We start from the raw sequence: 17022 nt of genomic DNA, 5'->3' as shown, positions 1-17022 counted from the left end.
AAAAAGGGAACAAAAAGTTGAAGACTGATATATAGGAATAACCTTTTCTTTTCTTTTTTCCTTAACCTAGCTAGGCTAGCTTTCTCCTTATTCTAATTTTTCGATGGATTTCCATGTTATGGATTCTCTGTTATCGTATGGCTTTGGATGGTGGGACATTTTCCATCACGTGAGAAATAAATACTACTACTTCTACATGTTCTGTAACTTTGACTCTAGACTCAAGTGGATGCTTTTAACTTTGGAAATTAAGCGCACGGCTACAAGCCTACATCTTAATCTTATTCAATCCATTATATTTGTGTTATAAATAACCCTTTTTATATAGAAAGTAAGTAGGCGATGGGGAAGCTAAGAAAAGTAGAGATTTGATCACAGAAAAAATAAAAAATAAATAAGACATCAACACAATATAAAAAAAATAAAAATTTAAAAATTTTAAAAAATCATATATTCTACATTACAAAACAACACGATTTATTTATTATTTTTCTCACATAGAATAGAATAGATCATTGAAAATTCTCTAGACCGGTTAGACCGTCAAAAGTACTCCAAACGTAATTAATTAACTATTATCTCTAGTTAAATAAGAACTCCGAGTAAACTAATTATTTTAAATTTTACAATGTCCCTCGATAGGGCTGGGCGCGGATCAGGGCGGGCCGGGTATTGCCCATATCTGGAACCTGCCCCGCAACATGCGGGTTTGAAAATTGTAACCCGTCACCCGGGTACATTTGATTTTATCCATTGGGTATTGGGTTATAGAGCGGGTGAGAACGGGGTGGGTTTTGCGGGTTTTGTGGGGCGGGTTCGGGTATTATGTTAATGGCATTTTGTAATTTTTCATTGGTCTTATCGGATCTGGCTTAGGTGCAGTCGTGCAAAACTACCGCACCATGCAATAGCCCAAAACGACCTAGTTTGGGGTCGTTTTGGGCAATAAAAAACTATTTTTTTTAAGTAATAATATAATATTTATTAAATATTAAAAAAAATCAATAATTAAAAAATAAAAATGTTAAAAAACTAAAAATATTAAAAAAAAGTAAAAGAAAAAGAAAAAGAAAAAATGAAAGGGGTGGCTCCAGTCACTCCCTTGGCCTTTTGGGGGTGGACGAACCACCCCCATGGCTAAGAGCATTCCCAGCAGCTTCCCTGTCATTTTCCCTAAACTTAAGGATCCAAACTACTTTATGCTTCCCTATGTCAATATGCACCCCAATAGCTTCCCTTCGTCATTCCCTATATCATTAAAATATTATTTTTTTTATTTTACTTTTTTATTTTATTCTTTTAATTTATTAAACAAACTTTCTCTCTCTCCCTCATATTTTCTTCTTCTTTCTTCCCGTAGCTATCTTCTTCTTCCCTCTACTTTGGATTTTTTGCCCTTGCTGGAAGGGAAAATTTTTCTGCAGGTCCTCTTTCTGTCGGTAGAAAACCAGTCCTTGCTGCAAAATTTTTCCATCTTCTTCTTTCTGCCGGTCCTCTGCCCTTGCTGCAAAATCAAAGGACCCATCTCAACCTGGTAAATCAAAGGACCCATCTCAACATTTCAGAACACCCTAAGCAAACCAAATCACCATGATAACCAAAATTTCCCTTCAAAAATCAAAGAAACCCATATTATGATTCTAATCGAAAGCCATCCCAAGCAGATCAACCATCAATCCAAAGCAAGCACTCCACGACTAGAGATCCTCCAGTTTGTGGCTGCCGCCTGAGTACTCTTCGGCGACTTCTGATACTCATCCATGAACTTCTAGCTCATGGAATAGTAGTCTAAAGCGTGCTTGAACAAAGAAGAGGAAGCAAGACGTCGAAGACGAAGAAGAAGGTTTGCGTGCATAGATAGCCGTGAGAGGAGAGAGAGTGTTTTTAGAATAAATAATTCATCAGGATCGGTACAGTAGAACCCAAAACATTGGGTTCTACTGTAGCATCTGATTGTTTAGGGAACAATATAGGGAGTCTGCTGGGGACATTTTTTGCAATTTTTTAGACATATTCCCTATATATAAGGAACAGACTCCCTTATAGGGAGTCTGCTGGGAATGCTCTAAGGGGGTAGTTCGGCCAACCCCAAAAGGCCAAAAAAAAAAAAAAAAAAAGTTTGGGTTTTGGCCCTTTGGGGTTGGTCGGGTGGCTGGACCACCCCTTTGGCCATGGGCTGGGGGTGGTTCGTCCACCCCCAAACCGGCCATGGGGCTGGCTCTAGCCACTCCCTTGGCCAAAATGGGGTGGTCTAGCCCCCCCATTTTGTCCCCCAGCCACTCTTTTCAATTTTTTTTTTTCTCTCTTCTATTTTTTTTTTTTTTAATATATTTTTTTTCTTTGAAAAAAATAGTCTTTCAATATAAAAGCAGACCCAAACTGAATTCGTTTGAATCTATACATGGTGGTGGTAGTTTTTACTTTTCACAACACCTAAGCTAGATCGGTCTTATAATCTGTAGATCTGTGTCATCAAAAACCAGCCAAGGAAGAAGAGGAAAAAAAAAAGAGCAAAAATACCTCACTTGGAATCAATAACAGAAGGGGAACAAGGGAAAAAACTCACAAGGAGTCAAGTAAGAGAGACAAGCTCCCTAGAGAAGCGAAAAAAATTCGCAGGAAAAAATCTTATCATTTATTACCTTGTTTCTTGAGGAGAAGACGTTTGAAGGCGGCTAGGTCTTGAGGAGAAGACGTCTGAAAGCAAAAGAAGTAGGGTTTTTCGTATTTATTTGGCTCTTAGCGGGCGGACTGCAGGTACCGTCCAAAAATTTTCCAACCCAAAACCCTCTCCACCCCGCCTCTGTTGGAAGAAATCCAATCCGTTTCCGTAAAAAAAAAAAAAAAAAACCAAATCCAAGAGGATCGGGGCAGGTTGGTGCGGGTTTTTGCCCACCCCTATCCCTTGATATGTGAGCCAAAAAGAAAAAAAAAGAAAAAGAAAGACGGGTTGAGAGAGTCACCTCTTTCGATTACATGATCAAAAGTAAGTTGTGACTTATTACAAACAGACACATGCACTCACAAGTTACATAAGTACTACAAGCAAGGGCAACATTAATCACACACAATAACACCAAGATTTACGTCAGTCTAGGCAATGGTGTACTTGCATTGTAGGGCGTAGTCAACAAGCTTTTTCAACTCCTCCTCTCCAATGTAGTCATCGTGGTCGGAATCAGCATGAAGAAGTGCCAGCATAGCCCTATAAGAATCCCAACGTGATCCAAGATATCCGAATGCTGCCTTCACCTCCTTCCATGAAAGTTTTCCGTCTCCATCCAAGTCATGGCTCCTGAAAATATTCATTAGCTGATCTCTTGTGAAGGAAACACGGACAGGTTTAAACATGGTAACTTTCTCACGCATTTTCTCAGGTTATTTTAATGGGTTTTAGCTTCTGGGGCAACTTAATTAATTAATTAGGGATCAGTGCATGGCAATGATATATATATATATATATTGATGCGGCTAGCTCTCATATGTTTTAACCTTTATTCTCCAATTATAAATATACATTTTTCCATACTATTGTGTTGAGTTAAAATATGCATGAATCATATGATTCCATTTTCTGCGAATTTGATGCATGAAATACACGTGTAACTGAATGCATTTGGTATATAGCATGTCATCATATATAATCACATCAATTTCTAATTAACCTTTTATAATATTATGTATCATCATTCTCTAGAGTTGCAAAGTTGTACTATAAATTCTTTATAAATTGATATAACAATACATATATTATTTATCACATGCCGGTTTGAATCCTCTTTCCATTTCTTTCTCCATCTCCCTCTTTCTCCCTTAGTTGAACGTATAAAAGATGAAGTATTTATTACATGGGCGGCTATAGCATTAATAAAACACCTTGGAAAATGATGGATGATCCAATCCTAGATCGAATCGCGGGAGAAATTAAGCTTCTAGAAAGTCGGTAGCTTAATTGGCCCAAAAGCAATTACCTATTATATCTGCCAGACTGCTAGTAGCATTATTCGTGTACCGTGGTGCTTGAAAATGGTTAAACTTTATCTTGCAAAGGACCCAAAAAAGAAAACATGGGCCTACGGGGAATATTAACTATTGAAAATTGGCTTAAAATTGTACTTAAGCTATAATTTCCATTGATACTCTGGTGGGGCTGGGTCGTTAGGTTATGGCTCAGTTGAATTTGAGGGAGCGCAAGCGGTTCCCACTATCTAGGCTTCTCCTATGCGGTTTCCAGCAAGTAGGCAGCTAGACGCTACTATATATGGTCATACCCAGGTAGGATAGCTACAATTGGTCTCTTTGACCTACAATTTTTTATTTATTTATAAAAAAAAATTAAAAAAAAAAAAAGAAGTTACATGAAACGTTTAAGATTGTAAAATATCAGAAAGCTTCGTCACCGACGACATCCACAGCGGCTCAGTCTATTAATACTGACTTGATAATAGTCATTTCTTTTTTGTCAACCCCACTCATCTCTCAATATTCAATGACTTGATTCTGTATTTGCTCATACATAATCGAGCCTATAGCTAGGTCGTTCCCTTCATGACTACTCAGGCATAAAGCCGCGACTCATTCAATCACATACTCGACGAACTGCACTTGATCTCATACGTGATGAACTGTGTTTGATCTCATACTCAACATAGTAGTTGGTTATAATACCAAATGACGAAGCTTCAAGTAGAACTCAAATTTAAAAATTGGCTTAAAAAAAGAATTATATTAAGATTGTCACTTAAATCATGTAAAAAACTTAGGACCGTAACAACTTCCCTTCCAAAGTTTTTCCTTTGGTTTTACAAGGAACAAAAAGTTGAAGACTGATAAATAGGAATCTCCTTTTTCTTTTCTTTTTTTAATTAACCCTTTTTCATATTCTAATTTTTCGATGGATTTCCTGTTAAGGATTCTGTGTTATCTTATGGCTTTGGATGATGGGATATTTTCCATAACGTGAGAAAGAATTATAACTACAGATTCTGTAACTTTGTCTCACTCTCAAGACTCAATAAATACTACTACTATGCGGCTACATCTTAATCTTATTCAATCCATTATATTTGTGTTATTTAGTTATTTATTTATTTTTTGGTTAAGCATTTGGGCTGGGCTTGAAGTTGGGTGCAACTCACACAGAGTGGCTTGAAATTGGGCTCGAGATAGATATTAATGGGCCCAATTGAGACTCCTGGAAAACTCCAATCTCCACGCGCTCAAACTTTGCGTTTAACCACTCGCCGACCCCATTATCAAACTCGAGGCACGTACACTCTGTCCGGCTCTCTTCTCTCTCTCTCTCTCTCTCTCTCTCAGGCATGGAGTCCCTGAAACCCTATGGGCCGACAAAGCCTCTTCTCTCGCTCTCCACCTTCATCCACCAGAACTGCCTCCGGCTCGGCGCCGAGCTCGCGAGCCGGCTCGACGACACAAAGCGGTTCGCCGGAACCCTAGCCAGCAACTGGCCAAAGGCACCTATCCTGCGTAACCGTCCGCCGTTTGCCTCTATTTTCCAGCCGAAGGAGGCCATGGCCGCCGTCTTGAGCTCCGACCATGTCGCCAAAACTTTAGCTGGCACAGCGGTGTACACTGTCAGCAACTCGAACAATGAGTTCGTGCTCATTTCCGATCCCAATGCAGCCAAGTCGATCGGATTGCTTTGCTTTCGCCAGGAGGACGCCGAGGCCTTCCTTGCTCAGGTCAGCGATTTTCTCTAATGTTAGGAAAGCAATAGAATTGAATAGATTGTCTCTCTCTCTTTTTCTTTTGAATTTCCATCAGTGAAATATTTTGTTCGTTGTGTAGTACGACATTTTCCCAGTAACCAAACGGAAAATTTTCTTCGTTCTGTATTGATATATTGTTGGCTCTGCTTGTCGCGATTTTCAGGTTAGAACGCGGAGAAGAGAGCTACGAAGTGAGGCTAAGGTTGTTCCCATTACTCTTGACCAGGTATTTATTTAGAGTTTAATTGAGCCTTTATTGGCAATTGGCGTAAATTTAGCGAGTTAATGGTCTTTGGGGAAACTTGTGGATTCATTCCTCAGATAAGATCATTTGTATTCACTGTTAGATTCATATTGAGTGATATGATTTTTGCTCTTCTTTTTTCTTGTTTCTACAACTTCTAGGTATATATGTTGAAGGTCGAAGGAATTGCATTCCGCTTTTTACCTGACCCAGTTCAAATAAAGAACGCATTGGAGGTTAGTTTCTCTCACCGCTCGTCTTCTAAGCCATATCGTTGCCCCTTGTTTTAGTTTGAAAGCGATTACTATTTTTAGAGAGCGATGAGTCAAACTTTTTGATGTGCACTAAGCCACTAACATGTCACATGGTCATTGGTGTCTGTAAAAGTAGACAAAGAAATTAGAATCTGTTTGGCGGCAAAAGTGCGTTTTTAAGCAAAAATGCATCAAGTGTCTGTTTGGGATTAGGTTTGGAAAGAATGGCAGGGTTAGAAAACTTGGAATAATCTAAGTTTTCAAATCGCAAATAACTATTTTAAAGGGTGAACTGTGATTTTACTAAGTGTTAATTCTGTCTTTAAAAATCACCTTTTCATTTACTGTGTTTTACAATCGATATTTCAAACCGCATGTTTTGAAACTGCATTTGGTTTAGCACTAAATAACTCTTTTTATTTTTAACGCCCTTTATTTTCTGCGCTAAATATTGACTTTTATCCTTTGGGGTATTTTGATAACAGCTCTGTGTTTGATCTTTTATAATGTAGCATAACAGGTCGATGATATAGTGTAATATGTGATTAACCCAAATGTCTAATTTCTTTGTACCCCCTTTCCGTGAATCTTACATGTTTGCTGTCTAAAGTAGGGCCACATACCGTTACACTTGACTTTTAAAATTTCATCTTAAAAATTTATATAAAAAAGGAGAAAAAAAAAAGGTGGGGCTGTCATACACACTGCAAAGACCATTGGGTTTTGGCTTGTCATGTGGACAGCAGGAAATGGGAACTTTAACAGTACAAACACTTATGCTGCAACATGTAAAAATGTTGCGGGAGAATTTCATAATTCTTGTTTATGAACATGTTGTATACATGTATTCCATTATTATGTGATTGTATTTTCGAAACCTTAAAGACTGGCTCACAATTATCTTTTGTGTGTATTAGCTCAAAGCTGCTGATTCCAAGAGTGGGTTTGATGGAGTTCCCGTTTTTCAGGTTTGTTAATCTACTTTTGAGTCTAATTTCCATCCTTAAAAGCGGAAATACAACAAACTGAGCTCTTAGGTTGGACCGTTGGATGATACTTGGAATAAATATGCGTGGCTTTTACATGCATGTGTTTGTCCATCACTCAATTGAAATATTTTGGAGGGAGTGAGTGAGGAGGAGAGAGAGAAACATGCTGAAGCAGTAGAATTGTAGATGACCATACTTGCTTGCCTGTGTGTTTGGGGAGAAATTGGGCTGTTAGTTGTCCTGAATTAATTCTCCTTGCTCGGTATTGTCTAATTAGTTGCCTGTATCTACAGTCAGACCTTCTGGTTGTGAAGAAGAAAAACAAGCGTTACTGCCCAGTATATTTTACAAAGGTTGGTTTGGCCTATTGAGCTCTTTGCAGATGCTGTTATGTTTTAAGATGCAGATACGAGTATGTGATTTACTAGCAGCTGTCATTTGCTTGTTCTTATACAGGAGGATATAGAAAAAGAACTGTCAAAAGTCTCTAGGGCATCAAGAGGACCGTCGTTCTCTCAACATATTATGGTATGAAAACCTGACATTGTTTTAGCCTGCTTCTCTTTTAAGTATTTATAGCATTAACTGTGAAATCATTTTACTCAAAACGTAGCAAATGACAATAAGTGTATACATTTCAAAAGCTCAGAAGCACATTTTAAAATATTCTATGTTATATAGTTCATTTTCTGCGTTGTTTGTCAGGTGCTCCAATTTTAGCATCTTTTCTCTTTCGCCAGACATTGTGATACTTCATTCTAAAACTCTGTTTTTTGCACCAGCAGCCATTTCTGATTTCAATTGTCTTGAATTTGTTTTGTTTCAGTAATTGAAATGTGCAAGAATCCATGTTATAGCTTTGCTCTTTAAAATTGGTGACTGGTCACCAGAAAAATTGTTGGGTTGAATTTGAAAGTTCATTTTAATCCAACTAATGATATGGGCAAAGAGTTGTCAATGTTTCCACTTATGTTTGCTGGTACAAAACTTACCATGCAAGCTCTTTTTCTAGATTGGAAATCCCTTCCCGTCCTAATAAGTTGGCCTCCCTGACAGCATTGAACACTTCTTTTCCAATAAGTTTTTTGGAAGGATCCATCTGGATTAGACATCGTCCACCTATAGTGGTTTTAGCCCTGATTTCAGCACAGGACAGAAGTTGTATTTAATGATTTGTTACACATCTTCTCAAACATTACAATGTTGATTTTTGGTATTATTTCTTTTACATTAATATATTCTCATTGGTTGATTAAAATTATGTGAACAGGTTGGTAGCTTGGAAGCTGTTTTGAGAAAAATGGAGGTAATTAGACATTGCCTATACAAATTGTATGTTTAATTGATCGTTTTGAGTGTTTTTCTCTTGTATACGTCCTGTGAATTGGTTTGCACCTCTGACACTTCCAATGAATTTGCTTTACCATGTTTAATTTGTTTTGAAATACAAGAATTAAACACTGAATTGATGCCCCCCTTGACTGATGCAGATGAGCGAGAATAACTCGGGTTGGGAAGATCTAATTTTTATTCCTCCTGGCAAAAGCCACTCTCAACACATTCAAGAAGTGCTTAAAGCGTGATGCATGTGATGTGAGTTCAACTGACCATTTGAATGGATCTGGAATCTGCGAGCATAATTCATGTTATCAGGTTCATAATAAAGCAGGTCAGCCATTATGACTATCAGTAACCTCTGCGTTTGTGCTTGTGTTGCATGTTAGCGAAATAAACCCCTTGACATGCGGATAATGGAATGCAGGAAAGTCAAAGCTCCCGGAGTGTGGATGGGTATCCATTTGAAAAATATATGAGGGAGTGAACCAGCTACATGAGATCCAGTGAAGAAGGTCAGGGAAATCACAATGTTGACACTTAAATTATGGAACTGCTTGTACTTTATATGTACAGTCCGATTTATACTGATACAAATGTGCTCTTTATGTTTTAGAGCATTTATGATGCTGTTGAATTTATTTGTTTAATAGATTGGATTAGAGAAAATTCTTCCAACTCGGTTCGGAGGAAAATTCTCATCCATAAATCTCTTTTGAAGGGGCAGTTGTTGAATATCATCACAGTAAGCACATAGGGTATACGCAATTGAGTCCATACATCTCAGTTTCCTCAGCAACACATAGTTGAAATGAAATGACAATATGACAGAGTTGGCGCATGGTGAAATTTTTTGTGTCAAATGCTAATGAGGCTGGAAGTGAGATTAGGGCATTTGCTTGCCTAAATGGACTGCTATAATAGGGCCGTACTTGGTTTGGCATTGCCCAATCAGTGCACAATTTGCTCGTTATGTATCTAACGTTTAGCAAAGAGATCTTACAATGAGCCGACTCGCTCGAGTATTGTCAACTCTTGCATGAGAGATATCTAGTTTTTTCACATTGGAGTATAACTTCAGTGCTCTTAAAACGTGTCGTTTAAAAAATTAAAAATTAAAAAAAAATATATATATATAGTGATTTCAAAATTCATATGCGATTTTGATTTTTGAGGATGCATAAAACATTTGGCAAAGAGTAATGCTCATTTTCATGCTCATTTTACACTGTTTGACATGGCGTGGTTTAAGTGGCTTTTTTATACTTGTTTCATATTAGTTGATGTGACGTCAATTTACTTAAAATGTCATACGTCAGTAGGTGTAATAAATAAGTGTGAATAGTATTATTACTTTTTGATAAAATTTGTAAAATAGTGTTCGTTCTAAGTAGAAGCCCTTTCCCTATTTTAGTAGAGTTTCGCTCGTAAATCTTTCGAGCGTCATAGGTTGTTGCTTTCGAGCTATCCCTTTTTGTCGAATGAGTGGAGTCAAAGAAAAGCAAGAAGTATTAGATCAACTCATTTATGGGTTTTTGAAATTTGGCCATTGATGTGAAGCCGGTTTGAGTGGAACGATTTATCTCAACCGTTAAATTGACAGTTGATATGAGACATATTTTAGTGCAACGAATTAGAGGTAGTTAGAACATTTTAAAAATCGTGTATATAAAAATAAAAATAAAAAACGCACGCCTTGCTTCCCGCGTGAATTTTTTCACAATTTTAGATCATCATTGTTTTTTGTTCAAAAAGACTCAAATGAGACATTTTTCACATTCTGCTTTAGAAATGGGCGGTTAGCAAATCGTAGGGCCACCACCTAAACCCAGAAAAAGGAAAGGGTAACTACCCAAGGAGAAAGGCCCAAAATGGATGAGACCAACAAGGAGTCGCCATCCACATGATATATATGTGTATAAAGTACAGATTATGATGATAAGGTGTAAAAAAAGCCTATTGGTCTATATTCTATAGTCTATAGAGAGAGAGAGAGAGAGAGAGGCGTAGCTTGAGTTCGTTTTGATGAAGAGGGTGACCAGAAGAAGATTGGGATAGTTTACCATAACATTGGCCCTGCCAGTTCGTGTTAAGCATGCCCACATATCATTTGTTTGGTGAGCTTGTGATGTGCTGATATCTAACCTAAAACCCCCTTTTTTATATATCAATTACTTTTGAATTTGATAACCAAAAGGAGGAAATGATTGGAAAAATGAAAATTGGTGGGGACTCACAATTCCGTAACGAATAAATGGGGACATTTCTTTCATGAAGTTGACCAGCCAACCAAATAGTTGTTGGCCGGTCTGTTTAGCTGCCTCTTTCAACATTCATGCCTTACAATACATCATTAGAAAAAAAAAAAAAAAAGCCTTACAATACTTTACGTACCTAAAGTTTCTCAAGATTGTTTTATCACCCACCCCCTCTCTCTCTCTCTCTCTTAAACTACTCTCAAATTTATACCTTTTTTTATTATTAAGGATAAAGTTTTTCTCTTAACTAAGTTAAACAAAATTTCTCCAATTAAATTCAGTGAAAATCACGTGCTTTCAAGACAAATTTGAAGAAAAACTTTTCCCTTAAAAAAAAAAGTGTATTTCTCACGTATTGAGAAACACGTGACAAATTTATATACTGAATTTGAAAAAACTGATCCAATCTAGCTAATTTATATCAATCATAGACTGGGTTAAAGGAGATTTTTTTTTTTTTTTCTTTAACCCAGTTTGAATAAAAATTATTTTTAAAAAACATGTATTTCTCACATACTAAGGAACACGTAATATTTGTATAGAGTAAATTTGAAGAAATTCCAATCTCATTTATATTAACTTAATAGATTGATTTAAAGAAATCTTCGACGACCCAGTTTGGAGGTTTTTGTCCTTCAAAAAACATGTATTTTGCAAAGTGTTAGAAAATCGACTGAATTTAAAGAATTTCTTCGTATTTAAGTATGAGAAAAAAAATAAAAAAAAATTGTCATTTTATTTCTGAGCAGGAAAACTTTGTTCCTTATATAAACATTAATGAGATAACAACCTTCCCTTTGGTCTTATTAAGATGGCCGAGGTAGCAAGCAAGGTTGTGTGGATGTGGGAGTTGGTAGGTTGGGAGAGAAGGGTAAATACGTACAAGGGTGGGTGCATAGGAAACTCTGAAAAATTGTCTAGAAATACCAGCATGCACCTAATTAATAGCATATGAAACAAAAACAAATCAATTATAATTTCTCCGACGGTTTTGTCGTCAAGCAAAGAAAACCATCACACACAAATGACACATGGAGCTCTCTAAATGGTCTGACTTTCTTAATTTGAACTTCTCACTAACATCACTCTCTAAGCTCTCTAACCACTGCATCCAAATCATCCTTTCATATCCCAATCACAATAATTTCTCTACACATTTTTCAGCGAAGGTGGTGGAGTAATTATATAGATATATATACGGGTGCCCTTTTTGAGGATCTACTACAGATTTTTGCTTAATGTGATGGAAGGATCACTTGGTCTTCAAAAGATGATGAAGGCCATCCCTTCAAAGGCTTTGGTTATCAGAATAAATATCTTCTTCCTCGCTTTCTTTCTACTGGTTTACGCAGTTCTTCTTCTGCAGCCATCTTCTTCTGTTTATTTTGAGAATGCAGCGTTGCTTGTTCGGTGTTCATTGCGCGGGTGCCATCACAAGGTAAGGTGAGCGAGCTAGCTAGCCGGTGGCCAGTGGTTTCTCTTTTTCTTTCTCCTCAAATATATATATTTCTGACGTATATTTGGATGACCCATTTGGCTGAAATTGACTTTTGCAGGCGGAGACAGGCATTAAGATGAAGAAGGTGGTCTTGGAGGAGACGGACGCCGCCATTGATTCACCAAAGCCGCCTAACGGAAACTTGAGCAAGATAGAAATGCCAAGCTTCATGAAGGAGATGCTGAGGGTGAGAGGAATGAAAATTGGGATGGTGAATATGGATGACATGGATGTGAGTGGATGGGACATCAGCGAGATTAAACCAGTCAAATTCCAACAGGTTTCAGAGCTGTTTGAATGGAAAGATTTGTTCCCTGAATGGATAGATGAAGAGGAAGAGACTGATGTCCCAACCTGTCCCGAGGTAATTAATCGGAGGTTAAATTATTAATTATTTATTTTAAATAAAAATAAAATTATTTAATTATTTAATTTATATTGTATCAGATACCGATGCCGGAGTTTAGAAGCTATGAGAGTATGGATATGATAGTGGCTAGATTGCCATGCAAGTTTCCAGAAGAGGGTTGGGCGAGAGACGTGTCGAGGCTCCAAGTTCATCTGATAGCGGCAAATTTGGCAGTGAAGAAGGGGAAGAGGGATTGGTATGGAAAAACAAAGGTAGTGTTTTTGAGCAAGTGCAGGCCAATGATGGAGCTGTTTAGATGCAACGATTTGGTAAGAAAAGAAGGTGATTGGTGGCTTTTTGAGGCGGAGATGGGGAGATTAGAGCAGAAGGTCTCCTTGCCGGTTGGGTCTTGCAGGCTGGCTTTACCCCTCTGGGGACAAGGTATGCCTAAATTTGAATCACAGTTTTCCCAGTTGTTTGATTTCATTTCATGGCTTGCTGCTGGCATATACACCAAAAAAAAAATAAGGGTTTTGATGAAAGTATTAAAAACGCGCCAGATAGGGGTCGAACCTATGACCTTCTGCTTAGGAAACAGACGCTCTATCCACTGAGCTACAGGCGCTTTGTTGATAGGTTCAACACTTAATTTTAGTAGTAGCTGTCGTATATTACAAGATATAATAAAGCTTTTCTTAATTAGAAGAAACTAATATACTGTGCTTGTTTACGTTTTAAAAATAGAACTTTTAAGTCAAAAAGAGCGTTTGGTCATTTTTAAGCTTTTGCCAAAATTGTTTTTTGGTAATTTTTAAAAGTATTAAAAGCACTTTTAAGCTTCTCAAACGCAATTCCAAACAGGCCCTGAGTATCCAACCAATCAGCTCGGGTTAGGTCTGGCAAGCCCAAATAATTATAATGTCAATTTCTTAGATAACAACTAAGAAGATATTAGCTGTGTGCAATCGAGTGTATCATAATAAACAAAAGCACCTTCAACTTATCATTATATATGTGTGTGTGTTTTGGATGATGACAGCATGGTTTGGTTGGGTGCATTATTAATGTGAAGAATGAGAAAATAGAGGAAAGCATTTGCTTGCTTTTAGTGAGTCATTTGGGAAGTGGTTGTGGTATCCTTTAATTAGCTGTGTTTCTAAGCAACCTTCCTAACTACTTCCTAGGCGCCAAAAAAGTTGCTTTCATGCATATGCATTCATTTAGAATTTGGAAACATCTGCATTTATCTTCCATTTTCATGGAAATTAGGGAATTCATTAGTGGTTTTAACTAATTCGGTACCCTCAATAGTCACCATCGTCACTTTTTTAATGAAGAAGACAAGTATCAAATATCGCAAATAATTCTAAATTAATATTTTTCACTGTTAACATGTGATAAATTTGATTCAATACATTAATGTTAATTCTTTATAGAATCATTTCCATACCCTTTTTAAAGTGAAATGAAAATAAAAATGAGTGATCATTTCATAGTTTATGTTAGATTTTTACAGATCTAATGATGTATATGTTCTCATATTATTTAAAATTTATGGTATTATGTACACCGTTAAATGCAACAACACATAATTTGGTCATCTTTTAAATCGTACAGCCTTCTAGTACGTACCAATTACAACTTTTGAGTAAGAATAAAAGTCGAACAACATGCATGGCTAGCTTCTACAAAACAAGCAGTGAAAAAATTCTATATATACTGGATAACCGATGTGCATTTTCTCTCCAAAATTTCCAATGAAACTTCTATATGCTGAAAATTTACCAGTCTTGTTTATAAATCTTAAGTACAATTATAGTGTAAGTCCCGGATGATGTGACGTGTTTATAACATATCGCAGGTATCGATGAAGTGTATGACATCTCCAAGATCTTAAGCTCCACAAAGACACCGAAACGAGAGGCCTACGCCACGGTTCTACATTCCTCTGAAGGCTACGTTTGTGGAGCCATAACCCTTGCTCAAAGCCTCCTCCAAACAGGCACCAAGCGCGACCTCATCCTGCTCATAGACAATTCCATCTCCACCATTAAACGCGACGCCCTTGCCGCTGCCGGGTGGACCATCCGCCTCATCCAGCGTATTCGAAACCCTAGAGCCGAGAAGCGCACGTACAACGAGTACAACTACAGCAAGTTCCGACTTTGGCAGCTCACCGACTACGACAAGATCATATTCATCGACGCTGACATCATTGTTTTGCGTAACCTTGACCTCCTCTTCCACTTCCCTCAGATGTCGGCCACCGGCAACGACGTGTCGATCTTCAACTCCGGCATCATGGTCATCGAGCCCTCTAACTGCACGTTTCGAGTGCTCATGAAGAACAGAAAAGACATAATCTCCTACAACGGCGGCGACCAGGGTTTCCTTAACGAGATCTTCGTGTGGTGGCACAGGTTGCCCAGGAGAGTAAACTTCTTGAAGAACTTTTGGGCAAACACAACATTGGAGATGAGTGTGAAGAACGAGCTCTTTGGGGCCGATCCTCCCAAGGTTTATGCGGTACATTATCTGGGATTGAAGCCTTGGATGTGTTATAGGGACTATGATTGTAATTGGGACATAGAGGACCAACGTGTTTATGCGAGTGACGTGGCGCACCAGAGGTGGTGGAAGGTTCACGACGCCATGGATGAGAGGTTGCAAGGTTTTTGTGGGTTAACGAAGCTGAGGAGGACCAACTTAAATTGGGAAAGAAGGAAAGCTGGGAAGAAGGGGTTTCCTGATGGGCATTGGAGGATTAATGTTACAGACCCTAGGCGGTCTCATTTGATTGATTAGAATTTGTAATCATTCTAGTTTCATTTCTTCCATAGAAAGGATATTTGGGATTTTTTTTCTTTTATATTTCCACATAATTTATGTGTGAATAGGGTGTAATTACAAGACAATGCATATGAGATGTTCGAGTTATATGATCCTTTACATTTATTTTTTGCAGGGATCATAGACAAATTTCCCAAGACAATGTTGTTTTTTCCAAATACTGCTAATGCAAGTTTTATATATAATTCAAAAGAAATTCTTATGTGTACACAATTTTTATGACTCCATAGATCGAAGACATGCATGCTAGTGTTTTGATAAAATAATAATAATAATAATAATAATGTATTTCGAATATTTGACCCATCAATTTCAAAAGTGCAAAATTATGAAATATTTCAGATGCAGCATCCAAATCAAAATGAAAGTGATATAATGTTTCAATTAAAGTAACTTAATTTATGAAAAATGTTTGAGTTATTCCATTTTGTAACGAATGTCACCCCGTTAAGTAGAGTGATTATGAAAGAATTAGGGATGATGGTGGGAGAGTTGGCAAGTGATTATGAAAGGGTTGGTTGAGCAAACCTATTAATTAATTAGGTACACCCACTATATATATATAATCAAGCTAATTCCATGGCCCAAAAGGAAATGATACCACAACCATTGCTGGTAACTTAACATAGTCAATTCTATGATATATATATATATATAGTTCAACCACCATATATTAAGTTTATAAATATAAATTATTAGTACCAAAGAAAATAATAATATCTCCATGGGAGTCGGTAGAAGGTTGTTAAAGAAAAAACATGCGACTGAAGATCCAAATGATATTTCTCTCATTCTTATAAAAGTATTGGTGCGCATGCACGTACATGTATAAATAGACACATTATTGATAGATAGAGACATGTAAACTAAATTCTCTATGACATTTTCTGCGGTTGCTCAAAACCCAGGTACTTTGTCTTAGGATTAAGATTCTCTTTAAAGGTCCCAAGAGGTAATTCAATCGGCTGGGGACCACGTTTCATAAAACATATGTCACTAGTTCGAATTCCCTCTTCCCCCTCTTTGTATAGACATGTAAAAAAAAAAAAAAATCTTTAAAGAAATTATAAATTCTCGAATTATGTGAATTTATGCCATTTCTCTTGGATCGAACGATTTTAAAATGCTACCTATTAAAAATATGGCATGTTACAAAGATAGCCAAAAATAATTTTTCTTCCAAAAAGCTTTATTGTTTTTATTTTTGAAGAGACACGTACTTTTTTTTTTTTTTTTGACATGTCCACACAAGAGGGGGAGGAGAGATTCGAACTAGTGACCTCCGCTTCATGAGGCATGGTTCCTAACCGATTGAGCTACCTTTTGGGGACAGACAAATACTACTTTTTTAGTAAACCAAAAGACAATTTTTGGCACAAAGCTTTTCTACGACATAAAGCGAAAAAGACTTTGATAAAAATATACTAAATTCTCATTGATAACATATATACAACTTTTTTTATAGGTACCATTTTTCAAGTTGTTTAAATAATTTGTTGTCTCGGTTAATAGTAAT

The 17022-nt window shown here is 37.1% G+C and overlaps 2 protein-coding genes and 1 non-coding gene across 4 annotated transcripts; 2 read left to right on the top strand and 1 right to left on the bottom strand.

Moving 5' to 3' along the window:
• Window positions 1–5264: 5264 nt before the first annotated feature.
• LOC132184479 (protein TIC 22, chloroplastic) lies at window positions 5265–9333 on the top strand. Its single transcript, XM_059598125.1, has 9 exons — window positions 5265–5702; window positions 5893–5955; window positions 6135–6209; window positions 7145–7195; window positions 7510–7569; window positions 7673–7744; window positions 8487–8522; window positions 8707–8885; window positions 8979–9333. Exons 1-8 carry the CDS (start codon window positions 5322–5324, stop codon window positions 8797–8799), a joined length of 831 nt encoding a protein of 276 aa, XP_059454108.1. The 5' UTR covers window positions 5265–5321; the 3' UTR covers window positions 8800–8885; window positions 8979–9333.
• Window positions 9334–11914: 2581 nt separating this feature from the next.
• Window positions 11915–15638, top strand: LOC132184478 (UDP-glucuronate:xylan alpha-glucuronosyltransferase 2). 2 transcript variants are annotated; one of them, XM_059598123.1, is made up of 4 exons: window positions 11915–12247; window positions 12366–12671; window positions 12755–13097; window positions 14518–15638. In XM_059598123.1, the coding sequence occupies exons 1-4, from the start codon at window positions 12053–12055 to the stop codon at window positions 15459–15461; spliced, it is 1788 nt and encodes a 595-aa protein (XP_059454106.1). In that variant the 5' UTR covers window positions 11915–12052; the 3' UTR covers window positions 15462–15638. The 2 variants fall into 2 exon arrangements, with proteins under 2 accessions (XP_059454106.1, XP_059454107.1); XM_059598124.1 differs by having other exon boundaries at window positions 12172–12252.
• On the bottom strand, window positions 13209–13281 carry TRNAR-CCU (transfer RNA arginine (anticodon CCU)). The gene has a single exon. It is a non-coding gene; the product is annotated as a tRNA-Arg (tRNA).
• Window positions 15639–17022: the final 1384 nt, after the last annotated feature.

Source organism: Corylus avellana, chromosome ca6 (assembly GCF_901000735.1).
Source record: "Corylus avellana chromosome ca6, CavTom2PMs-1.0".
In the NCBI taxonomy this organism is placed as follows: domain Eukaryota; kingdom Viridiplantae; phylum Streptophyta; class Magnoliopsida; order Fagales; family Betulaceae; genus Corylus; species Corylus avellana.
This window is presented reverse-complemented; position numbering and strand designations above follow the sequence as displayed.

Coding starts and splice junctions, on each gene's coding strand:
- LOC132184478 (XM_059598123.1), top strand. CDS start 12,053: ATGGAAGGATCACTTGGTCTTCAAAAGATGATGAAGGCCATCCCTTCA. Junction 12,248..12,365: donor TGCGCGGGTGCCATCACAAG/GTAAGGTGAGCG, acceptor TGACTTTTGCAG/GCGGAGACAGGCATTAAGAT. Junction 12,672..12,754: donor ATGTCCCAACCTGTCCCGAG/GTAATTAATCGG, acceptor ATATTGTATCAG/ATACCGATGCCGGAGTTTAG.
- LOC132184479 (XM_059598125.1), top strand. CDS start 5,322: ATGGAGTCCCTGAAACCCTATGGGCCGACAAAGCCTCTTCTCTCGCTC. Junction 5,703..5,892: donor CCGAGGCCTTCCTTGCTCAG/GTCAGCGATTTT, acceptor CGCGATTTTCAG/GTTAGAACGCGGAGAAGAGA. Junction 6,210..7,144: donor AAATAAAGAACGCATTGGAG/GTTAGTTTCTCT, acceptor TGTGTGTATTAG/CTCAAAGCTGCTGATTCCAA.